This window comes from Cetorhinus maximus, chromosome 3, assembly GCF_964194155.1.
Source record: "Cetorhinus maximus chromosome 3, sCetMax3.hap1.1, whole genome shotgun sequence".
Lineage (NCBI taxonomy): Eukaryota > Metazoa > Chordata > Chondrichthyes > Lamniformes > Cetorhinidae > Cetorhinus > Cetorhinus maximus.
Window position 1 is genome coordinate 34762229 of NC_135881.1, and position 12731 is coordinate 34774959.

Here is a 12731-nt window from a genome sequence, read left to right on the forward strand (position 1 = left end):
TTATATAAATCCAAGTCTGTTTCTTTCAAGTAAAGGGCATAACATTCTAAATAATCTTTGTTTTCAGGCTACATGTAACAAAGTGCAGAAATACTAACTGAAGAAGTCTTTCGAGATGATGCCATACATTAGAATATATCTCCATTATTGAGTGAATAATAGTTAACAAGTTAGCAAACTACCTGATTTACAGTGAAACCATGAATTTTCTTCCCAACTGTGTACTGTCTGGCTCTCTCTCTCGCAGAACTGCTGTTCGATCGCCATGAACAGTGGCTCACAGATCTGTTGAGAAAAAGGATGTTGGAATGAAAGCAACTGTAGATTAAGTGCAAATTAGAAATATTTTAGGAGTTGATCAAAAAGAACGTTTAGAAAAGAATAAAATGATGTTAGGCATGTTTCTAAATTAAAGCCTGAGGTCAGCACAATTCTTTTGAACAGTGAAGTTAGGATGACATGTAGAAAATTGAACAGATCCCATAATGCAATAACAATATGCAGAACAAAAACAAAAATGCCTGGAAAAACTCAGCAAGTCTGACAGCATCTGCAGAGAGGAATACAGTTAACGTTTCAAGTCCGAATGACTCTTCATCAGAACTAAGGAAAAATAGAAAAGAGGTGAAATATAAGCTGGTTTAAGGGTGGGGTGGGACAGGTAGAGCTGGATAGAGAGCTAGTGATAGGTGGAGATTGCCAAAAGATGTCATGGACAAAAGGACAAAGAGGCGTTTACGGTGGTGATATTATCTAAGGAATGTGCTAATGGTGGCATTAAGAGTTGAAAGCAGGACGAGCAAGGTACAGATAGCCCTAGTGGGAGTGGGGTGGGGTGAAGGGAAGGGATCGAAATAGGCTAAAAGGTAGAGATAAAACAATGTATGGAAATACAATCAAAAATAATGGAAATAGGTGGGAAAAGAAAAATATATGTAAATTATTAGAAAAGGGAGATTGGAAAAGGGGTGGGGATGGAGGAGGGAGTTCATGATCTAAACTTGTTGAACTCAATATTTAGTCCGGAAGGCCGTAAAGTGCCTAGTCGGAAGATGAGGTGCTGTTCCTCCAGTTTGCGTTGAGCTTCACTGGAACATTGCAGCAGGCCAAGGACAGACATGTAGGCATGAGAGTAGGGTGGTGTGTTGAAATGGCAAGTGACAGGGAGACCTGGGTCATGCTTGTGGACAGACCGAAGGTGTTCCGCAAAGCGGTCCCCAGCCTGCATTTGATCTCTTCAATGTAGAGGAAACCGCATTCGGAGCAGCGAATGCAGTAGACTAAATTGAGGAACATGCAAATGAAATGCTGCTTCACTTGAAAGGAGTGTTTAGGCCCTTGGACGGTGAGGAGAGGGGAAGTAAAGGGCCAGGTGTTGCACCTTCTGCGGTTGCATGGGAAGGTGCCGTGGGAGGGGGTTGAGGAGTAGGGGGTGATGGAGGAGTGGACCAGGGTGTCCTGGAGGGAACGATCCCTGTGTAGTGCCGCCGGGGGGGGGGGGGGGGGTGAAGGGAAGATGCATTTGGTGGTGGCATCTTGCTGGAGTTGGCGGAAATGGCACACTGACCTCTAACTCGCAGAGGCTGAGCGTCAACTCGCAGACACTTCCTCCTACCTCCCCCTGGACCATGACCTCACCACTGAACATCAAGCCATTGTTTCTAGGACTGTCACTGACCTCATCTCCTCTGGAGATCTTCCTTCCACAGCTTCCACCCTCATAGACTCCCAACCTCGGACGGCCCGCTTCTACCTCCTACCCAAAATCTACAAACAGGACTGTCCCGGCAGACCGATCGTGTCAGCCTTTTCCTGCCCCACGGAACTCATTTCTTGCTATCTTGCCTCCATTCTCTCTCCCCTTGTCCAGTCTCTTCCCACCTACATACGCGATTCCTCTGACACCCTACATCATATCAACAATTTCGAGTTCCCTGGCCCCAACCGCCTCCTCTTCACCATGGACGTCCAATCCCTCGACACCTCCATCCCCCACTAGGATGGTCTGAGAGCCCTTAGCTTTTTCCTCGAACAGAGGCCCGAACAATCCCCATCCACCACTACTCTCCTCCGCCTAGCTGAACTTGTTCTCTCACTGAACAATTTCTCCTTAAACTCCTCTCACTTCCTCCAAATAAAAGGTGTGGCTATGGGTACCCGCATGGGCCCCAGTTATGCCTGTCTTTTTATGGGGTATGTGGAACATTCCTTGTTCCAGTCCTACTCCGGCCCCCTCCCACAACTCTTTCACCGGTACATCGATGACTGCTTCGGTGCTGCTTCACGCTCTCCTCTGGACCTGGAAAAATGTATTAATTTTGCTTCCAATTTCCACCCCTCCATCATTTTCACATGGTTCATCTCTGACACTTCCCTTCCCTTCTTTGACTTCTCTGTCTCAATTTCTGGTGATAGACTGTCCACCAATATTCATTACAAGCCTACCGACTCCCACAGCTACCTTGACTACAGCTCCTCACACCCCACTTCCTGCAAGGACTCCATCCCATTCTCTCAGTTCCTTCGCCTCCGTCGCATCTGGTCCGATGATGCCGCTTTCAAAAACAGTTCCTCTGACATGTCTTCCTTCTTCCTTAACCGAGCTTTTCCACCCACGGTGGTTGACAGGGCCCTCAACCATGTCTGGCCCATCTCCCGCGCATCCGCCCTCACACCTTCCTCTCCCTCCCAGAACCATGATAGGGTCCCCCTTGTCCTCACTTATCACTCCACCAGCCTCCACACTCAAAGGATCATCCTCCGCCATTTCCACCAACTCCAGCATGATGCCACCACCAAACACATCTTCCCTTCATCCCCACCGGCAGCATTCCGCAGGGATCGTTCCCTCCAGGACACCCTGGTCCACTCCTCCATCACCCCCTACACCTCAACCCCCCCTCCCACAGCACCTTCCCATGCAACCACAGAAGGTGCAACACCTGCCCCTTTACTTCCCCCATCCTCACCGTCCAGGGGCCTAAACACTCCTTTCAAGTGAAGCAGCATTTCACTTGCACTTCTCTCAATTTAGTCTACTGCATTTGCTGCTCCCAATGCGGTTTCCTCTACATTGGAGTGACCAAATGCAGACTGGGTGACCGCTTTGCGTAATACCTTCGGTTTGTCCGCAAGCATGACCCAGGCCTCCCTGTCACTTGCCATTTCAACACACCACCCTACTCTCATGCCCACATGTCTGTCCTTGGCCTGCTGCAATGTTCCAGTGAAGCTCAACGCAAACCGGAGGAACAGCACCTCATCTTCCGACTAGGCACTTTACAGCCTTCCGGACTGAATATTGAGTTCAACAACTTTAGATCATGAACTCTCTCCTCCATCCCCACCTCCTTTTCGACCCTCCTTTTTCCAATAATTTATATATATTTTTGGTTTCCCACCTATTTCCATTATTTTTAAATGTATTTCCATCCATTGTTTTATCTCTACCTTTTAGCCTATTTCGATCCCTTCCGCCCACCCCACCCCCACTAGGGCTATCTGTACCTTGCTTGTCCTGCTTTCTACCCTTAATGTCACCATTAGCACATTCCTTAGATAATATCACCACCATCAACACCTCTTTGTTCTTTTGTCTATGACATCTTTTGGCAATCTCCACCTATCACTGGCCCTCTATCCAGCTCTACCTGTACCAGCCCCCTTAAACCAGCTTATATTTCACCTCTTTTCTATTTTTCCTTAGTTCTGATGAAATCATTCGGACTTGAAATGTTAACTGTGTTCCTCTCCGCAGATGCTGTTAGACCTGCTGAGTTTTTCCAGGTATTTTTGTTTGTGTTTTGGATTTCCAGCATCAGCAGTTTTTTGCTTTTAACCATATGCAGAAGTTTGTCAAGCACCACTGATCTAACAAGGACACTAACTCTCTCTCACATCTGAAGTGAAATACACTTAGGGGTGGACAGCATCTAAGGACAGGCAATAACTCATTCTGGAGAAGAAGGACCAGCATACCCAGTGCAAAACCTTCTACAGGTGGAGAGGAGGTGGCTCCAGTCAGACAGTAATGACTCACAGAGCAGTGACATCTCTGCCCCAACAAGTCCACAGCTCCAGGGGGCCAAGTTGTAAAACTTTGGCATATTTGCCCAGGTCAATCTGTCCTCCTGGGATCAGGATGTACTCAGGCACCGAGAGAGCCCAAGCCAAGCTGTAGCTCTGACCTGGCACAAGGTCAGACTGATCTGTTGAGCATTAGAGCCAGGGCCAGGCTGTACCCACCGGCTGAGCCCAGGCGGTACCTGGACCCTCCGAGCTCTCCGGGTACAGCTCCACAGTTCCCAACAGGGGATCAGTCCCAGTGACTGTCAGCGGGGGTAACCTGCCCTCACCTCAGTCTCTGCAGCACGCCCCGCACACGATCAGCACTCTGCATCCTCCCCGGCGCCGGGCTCACACTACCTGCCCGCTGCACCTACCAACACCCCGAGCCCTAATTGATGAAGGCCTCTCTTAGAACCGCGGCGTGGATTGGCTGCCGTCGGGAGAGAACGTGGGGACGTCATCAACCGAGTGGGCGTGGCCTACTGCGAGCGAACGGGGCTGGTGTGCGCGTGCGCAGAGTGCTGAGCGACGAGCTGAGTCATTGCATGTTACGTAGTGTTAGACTGTCTGAGCTGCTGAATGCTACCAAATCTGCAGGGTTTATTTTTCTGCAATTTTATTAAGGCTTTGTGCACATCTTTCTGGACGCTCCTTATAACCTATAATCTTTTTGACCAAGTTTTTGGTCACCCGTCCTAATATCTCCCTCTGGCCCAGTATTAAATTTCGGTTATCAAGAGTTGGAACACACCATATCGCAATGTTAATTGTGTGACATTAATGCTTCGTTCATTAATGACCCAGCCTCGAAAGCTGACAGCACAACAGGCAATGAAGGAACATTACACTTTGGGTTATGCAAAGGCACTATATAAATGTAAATTGTTATTAAAGAATGCAAAGTGTAGATATAACTGCTGTTAAGAGTATCAACGTTTTATGAAATATATAAAAGTGAACTTACAACAATAACTTATATAGCTATTTTAACATGATGAAACATCCCAATTAGGGAGTTCTGTTGAAGAGTCATGCGGACTCGAAGCGTTAACTGTGCTCCCTTCCACGGATGCTGCCAGACCTGATGAGTTTTTCCAGGTATTTTTGTTTTTGATCCCAATTAAGGTGCTTCACTTAATTAGACTTAGTTCTCCTGGTCCCATTCTGGAAAATGGGCAGCAAATCTCTGCCACCTGCTTGATCCATCGCAGTTTCTTTCACTCTGGCAGGGCGGATGTCAGGAAAGCAAAATATGTGGCCAGCCTCAGCCGTTTCTCTGTCAGGATGCCCCACAGGCGCTTCTTATCAGTTCTCTGTAGCATTTCTTCGTTGGTGATGTTTTCCCTCCATGTGATACCCAGGATCTTATATAGGCAACACTGGTAAAAGACGTCCAACTTACCTGACACCTTTGATATTCACTTCCATGTCTTGCTGGCATAGATTGCAGTTGGTATTACTATGGACATGTTGAGTCGCAGCTTCATGGCCATGTTGATGGCGTATGTGGAGCCTTTGGAAGACCAATGCTGTTTTGCTGATTCTTGTGTAAACATCAATCTCTATATCAGCCTCTCTGGAGATTTTGCTTCCTATGTAGACGATGTGGGCGATGTCCTCAATGTTCTGTTGTCTGATGGGACCAGACATGTTGCTGTCCAGCTGTCACTCCCTTGGTTTTCTTGCAGTTGATGCATTGACCAAACTTGGCACCACTACTCTCAAGACTGGTGGTCATGGCTTGGAGCGCGCCCGATTCTTCAGGCTACAAGGTGATGTCGTCTGTGAATTCCAGGTCCATCAACTGGTGGTGTTACTTCGGGATGCCAAAGTCTGTACCCACCACCGCCTTCATCACGATGAAATCAATAATCAGGAGGGAAAGGAATGGGAAGAGTATGCAGCCTTGCTATCATTCTGTGATGTTGAAGGACATGTGGTACCCGTGCTGGTCATGATACTGCAGGTGGACTCACAATATAAAGCTTTCAAGATGTTAATATACCGCACTGCAATGCCGTACTGTCTTGTGATGTACCAGAGTGACTGCTGATGTATGTTATCGAAAGTTTTCTTCAAATCAATGAAATTGATAACAAGTGGTTTCTGATACTCTAGGCTCTGCTCTATGTTTCTGAGTGTAAAGACCTGTTTGCAGCATGACCTGCAACCCCAGAAACCCTGTCTGTTCTTTGCAAAGGGTACTGTCTATTTATGCTTTCAATCTGTTGAGGAGCACCGTGCTGAAGGCCTTGCCAGGTATTGACAGAAGTGTTATGCCCTTCCAGTTGTTGTAGTGGCTTGGGTCCCTTGTTTTTTTGAAGCTTGACAATTACTCCTCGCCTCCTGTTGTCCAGGTTGTCCCCCGTAGTCCAGATCTTGTGAAACAGATCCGTGAGCTCTGTTGTAACGGTGTTCTTTCCATATTTCAGTAGCTCTGCTGGTATCTATCTCATTGATCCAAGGTGCCTTGTTGTTCTTCAGGCTCTTGATGGCTCTTTGGACCTCTGATGTGGCAATTTCTCCCAGGTTGACGTTCAGTTGTTGATGTGAACAGCTGAACATCAAGGCGCTTCACAGGAACATTATAAAACACGATATGATACAGAGCCGCATAAGGAGATATTGGGTCAGATGACCAAAAGTATAATCAGAGGTAGGTTTTAAGGTATGCCTTAAAGGAAGATAGTAAGGTAGTGAGGCTGACAATGTGGGGACGGAATTATAGAGCTTAGGGTGAGGCAATTGAAGGCATGGCCACCAATCATAAAATCAGGATGTTCCAGGAGCCAAAATTAGAGAAGCACAGATATCTCAGAGGGTTGTGGATCTGGAGAAGTTTATGGAGATAAGAGGGGCATGATCATGGAGGTTTTTGAAAACAAGGATGAGAATTTTAAAATCAAGACGTTGCTCACCCAGGAACGAGCACAGGAGTGATAGGTGAATTGAGACACAAGCAGCAGAGATTTGGATAATCTCACATTTACAGAAGGTAGAATGTGGGAGACCAGCCAGGAAGTAACATGATGAGAGTTTCGGTAACCGATGACCTGAGATGGGGCAAAGTTGGGCAACGTTATGGAAGTGGAAATAGGTGATGTTACTGAAGGCAGTGAAAACGTAGCCCTCTCAGGGTTAAATGTGACACCAAGGTTATGACCAAACTATTTTCAGACTGTTGTCTGGTAGAGGGATGGAGTTGGTAGCTAGGGAAGGGAGTTTGGAGTGGGGACCGAAAACAATGGCTTCAGTCTTCCCAATATCTTATTAGAGAAAATTTCTGCTCATCCAGTTCTGAATGCCAGATAAGCACTGTGACATTTTAGCAGCAATGGAGGAGTCAAGAAAAGTGATGGTGAGGTAGAGCTGGGTGTCATCAGTGTACATTTGAAAACTAATATGCAAAATATGCAACACCTGCCCCTTCACTTCCTCTCTCCTCACCGTCCAAGGGCCCAAACATTCCTTTCAAGTGAAGCAGCATTTCACTTGCATTTCCCCCAACTTAATCTACTGCATTCGTTGCTCCTAATGTGGTTTCCTCTATATTGGAGAGACCAAACGCAGACTGGGCGACCGCTTTGCAGAACACCTTTGGTCTATCCACAAGAATGACCCAGACCTCCCTGTTGCTTGCCATTTTAACACTCCACCCTGCTCTCTTGCCCACATGTCTGTCCTTGGCTTGCTGCATTGTTCCAGTGAAGCTCAACGCAAACTGGAGAAACAGCACCTCATCTTCCGACTAGGCACTTTACAGCCTTCCGGACTGAATATTGAATTCAACAACTTTAGATCTTGAACTCCCTCCCCCATCCCCACCCTCTTTCCGTTTCTTCCCCCTCCCTTTTGTTTTTTCCAATAATTTATATAGATTTTTCTTTTCCCACCTATTTCCATTATTTTTAAATCTATAACTGTAATGCCCTGTCAGTCTTTCCACCCCCCACTCCCACTAGAGCTGTACCTTGAGTGTCCTGCCATCCATTCTTAATTAGCACATTCTCTTAGACAATATCACCACCTTTTACACGTCTTTGTTCCTTTGTCTGTGACATCTTTTGATTATCTGCTCCTATTACTGCTTGCTTGTCCCTACAACCATCCCCCCCCTCCCCCACCTTAAACCAGCTTATATTTCACCCCTCTCCTATTTTTACTTAGTTCTGTTGAAGGGTCATGAGGACTCGAAACGTCAACTTTGTTCTTCTCCGCCGATGCCGCCAGACCTGCTGAGTTTTTCCAGGTATTTCTGTTTTTGTTTTGGATTTCCAGCATCCGCAGTTTTTTTGTTTTTATTATTATTACAGGGAGGAGATTGGTGTGGTATGAGAGCTGGTCCAGTCAGAGGTAGGAATGTGCCAGGGACCAACCATGGGCATATGTGAATTGCCAAGGTTTTCACTCTTTAAACGTGCAGCTGATCTGTGACCACAGGTGAGGTATCATGCAGGTCCGTTCTCGATTCCCAGGGAGTTCTCTTGACTCATATATCTTGTAGATCCTTGTTAGGTAAGGGAATCAAAAGTTATTGGGGTAGATGGGAATCTAGAACTCGAAACACAAACAGATCAGCTGTGATCTTATTGAATAATGGAGCAGGCTCAAGGGGCTGAATGGCCTATTTCTGCTCCTATTTTGTATGTTCGTAACTCTCAGCTTCCTGAGCTTTTTGAGGCTGCTGCCCAGACTGATGGCTGGATCCTGTAGTATAAAGAAGTTTGGGTTAGTAAGGGTTAACATGAGACTGGAGAACAGTACCACCCACAGTATGATGTAGAGCGTCAAATGATAGTGGACCGAGCACAGAAAGTGTAGCAGAAGCCAGCATGGAGACAGAACCCATGCAGGGCTGTACCTTGGAGATGTATATAGTTATGGGTTACCAATAAACACCGAATGTTCAATCAGACAGGCCTCCAGACCTCTTAGTGATACACCAAACAACAGATCCTGGGTGACAAGGACCTTCCCCTCCTGTCCTGATTGATGACAGTGAAAGAGGACTACAATGAAGCCCACAACTCCACCAGAGCCATCATCAAGCAAACTATTGGCTTGATGGCAATGTGCTTCCACTGCCTTGACCAGCCTGGAGAGGCTCTGCAGTACATACCACAGGGGGTAACACAAATAGTCGTCGTCTACTGTGCACTGCACAATGTTGCCATGTAATGCAGAGAACCATTGGAACAGGACGAGAGGGAGGAGCAGCACTTCCCTTCAATTGAGGATGAATTGGATGAGCTTAAGGAGGACGCCACGAATGTGTAAGAAATTGGGGTCTTTAGTAAAAGGGTATTTTCTGCAATTTATGAGATTAGCTAAACACACTGATTCTCTCTCTGGAAAGAGGATGTTGACATTCCTAAACTGATAGAATGGTGTCTTCTGAACCCTCTTATCTGTGTAAAGGTTTAGAAAAGACCAAGATATGACCCTGAGCGTGATGTAAACAAAAAACTGACCTCAAGCAGGTTGACAAACAAGTGGTTGGTAACCACCCTGATGTTTGGAGAACCTGTCCTGTACCCATTGGTCAGAATAATTAGACAGATGATTGACACTGGGAAAGCTACCAGCCCCTCAAAAAGGGTATATAAATTAGTGTCATACCAGTGGTATAGTGGGCGGAGGTGCTGCGCGACTGAGGTACTGGGTGGCTGAGGTGCTGGAGAGGTCCTGCTGAGAGATTGTATACTGCTGAGGCTTTGGGGAGGTTGCAGTACTTGTCGGTAGCTATCTTAAGATTGGCGTGGAGGAGAAGGATGGTGAGATCAACGCATTCCGTGCCAACTACTTGTCTGCCGTCTGGAACCAGTAAACCACAACTGTCACGGGTCATATGCTTCTTTTGTCTAATTAGTTAATGTATCATATCTAAATTGCTGTTTCTTCATAAACTCAAGAAACCATCTTAAAATTACTTGTGACTAGTTGACTGCCTATTTAGGCATCTGTGGTCCCCAATCCTCAAAATCTGATAAATGCACATGAGCCTTTGCTAGACTCCAGGGCCATGGAGAGACTTGCAAGTTTACCAGTCCTCCGAGTGTCAGGGGCCTCAGTTGTCGCAGTTTCCCTCCGCTGCTGGGACATGTGTGCTATATTCACCAGACTGTGCTCCCAAATCTAAACGCAAACCCTCCGTGACCCGTGTGGGTGTAACTGCACTGGTGGAGGTTGTGGAAAAGGCAGGTGATAGTGCATCCTCTGGGTCAGCGGTGCCATCATCCCCTGAGGTGGAATCTTCAAGCTCCTGCCATACCTGTGGCCTGGGTTTGGGATTTAAGGACCTGTAGTGAAGAGCAAAAAGAACCACGTTAAGGGTCAGCACAGTCTTTGAGAGCTCCACATATCCTCGTGTGCCTCCTATGTGCCCATGTGCCAGCACCAATTTGGATGCATTCTTACTTGTATTGCCTGACCAACCCAGCCTCGCTCTCTGTGATTGCTTGGCTGCTCTCCCTTCCTGCAGTCTGCAGTGCCTCTACATGGGTGAGCACTTTCAGGTCAGGCACTCAACCTCTAGTCCTTGACCTCTCTCGCATTGTGGGTCAGCTTCTCCACACCTTGTCTGCACGTATCCCCTTCACATGTACTGGCTCATCAATGGTACGATAGACCCAATCACTCACAAAATTCAAACAGTTGCATGCTTTGGCCTCAGTTGCCATGCAGTACTGGGGCTGATCACTCATTCACCCACCTGGCCAAACTGTGCTCTCACAAAGATACATTATTTGATGACCCCACCAGAGATCCTTTGGTAATATGCGACCATGCCACTTACCCTGGTGCATCGGAGCAGATCATTAAGCCTTTTCCTGCACTGGACAATGATCTATGGTGGACCCCACAGTTTCTCACGTCCTCTGTGATCTTCATCCAGGCCACTTTGATCAGGTGGGAGGGTGTTCTGTTACCATTTGTGGATAAGAGCACTCCTGCCGTTCCCTGGCAGCCTGGAGGAGAATCTGCAGAGAGGTGTCACTAAACCAGTCTCTGTCTTGGCTCAGTTGAAGGGGCTTGGATGTGATGGGGGAAGAGGTCCAGGACCCAAAAGAATAATAAAGGAGGAAGTGATGGGAGGAGTAGTTTGAGGGGATGAGTGTGATGAAGGGCTGCAACGAGAAATTGAACAAAGTACTGATAAACTGGAGGTGGGCAGGAAAGTTGTGACCTTGATGCAGAGCCTCCCTGTATGCCCAGGAGGATCTTTAATAGCTCACCCTTAACTCTCTGCATTGTCACCTGATGGTGGGATCCACCAATATGATGGGTCATCGCAATGAATGCGGCTCCCTCCGTGTAATCGCATGTGTCTCCCATGCCCTTCACCAGCCCTTTAAATTTCAATGTAATTATGTGTGTGCTGGCTCACAACCTGCAAGCGGAAGTCACGGCCACATCTGGTTGCTGGGATCCATATTCCTCTTATTAAATCCTGGCCATGGTGTGGGATTTCGAAATGTAGTAATCCATATTGAGACAGGCTCTTTTCTGTGTAAAAGGGTGGGCTAAAAAATTCTTTTTGAAAGTTGGCTTTGATATTTGTAACCAACTGAAGCTGTTGTGACATTTTGACAGTAACATGAAAAGTTCACAATTATGCACTGTGATTAATACCTAATAGTATGGTCTCATTGGTCTGCTCCATTCATAGAGTGCTAATTATCATTGACATTCGCTTTATGTGCCTACACACACAGGTAGTAGACCCTTTGCATTTGAAGTAAGGAGACTAAAACCAATTTGAAGCCCCAGCTGTAAGATTGTTTTTCCCTGAGGCAGCCAAAGCAGTGTGGTGCCCTCAGCTTATTGGATAGCGTCGCTTCACAGCATTCTGGCACAAGCAAGGGATATCCTCGTGCGCATCCTTTTACTAATGGAATGTCACAACCCATGACTTCTTGTGGTTTTTTGGGTCATGTAATTAAGAAGCTGCAAATGTAAGTGATATATGGAGATCTCAGCTGCGTGAATAAAAGCAAGTTCCCCTTTGAGTCAGGGAGCACAGTTCACTCATAACCGTGTCCATGCAAGGCATGCTGCCTGCTGGCCCTTAAATACATCTGGGATGTTCGGAATTTTAATCTGATCACTTACCAATCACAAAAAAATGAAGGTTAGTGAAAGGAAGAGTTGGAAGTGTAATTTTTATTTTCACATCTGAGTTGATCAGACAACTTGGGACTGGTGACGTTGTGATCAGCATCTGGACTGAATAATAATCATTGACAAGATATTTTCTGGTCTCTGCTTCCAACAGATTCATACATACGCTTTTGGTGAGCACATTTGTTAGAAATATCCAATACAGATAACTTTCCTAATGTGTTTGCAATGTCCAAGGGAATTCTGAACATTTTCCAGGCCTCCACAACTGTTTTGAATTCTATTCACTTCCTCCAGACCAAAGCTGTTGCATTATAAGAATGCACATTGCTTCATAGCTGTCCCTATTGTTTTGTACAATATGAGTCACACTGTTTGAATCCTAATACTGATTGCCTTTTCCACTACACTAATAACTCTGCTGATGTCTTTTACCCTTCCTTCATATTTCCACCCATCTGTCATTTTCTGGTGGTCCATATCTGACCCTTAACTTTCCTGAACTTCACTCTAATTTCTGGAAAGATTCTTTACATACAAAT

General features: G+C 46.4%; 1 protein-coding gene across 1 annotated transcript in view; it reads right to left on the reverse strand.

The window, feature by feature from the left end:
• pitrm1 (pitrilysin metallopeptidase 1) overlaps window positions 1-4486 on the reverse strand; it is a 69487-nt gene extending 65001 nt beyond the window's left edge. Inside the window, exons 1-2 of the mRNA XM_078537429.1 lie at window positions 4356-4486; window positions 183-285 (exon numbers count right to left, since the gene is read on the reverse strand). Of these exons, the coding sequence (XP_078393555.1) occupies window positions 183-285; window positions 4356-4399 (147 nt within the window). The 5' untranslated portion in view covers window positions 4400-4486. The remainder of the gene's footprint in view (window positions 1-182; window positions 286-4355) is intronic.
• Window positions 4487-12731: the final 8245 nt, after the last annotated feature.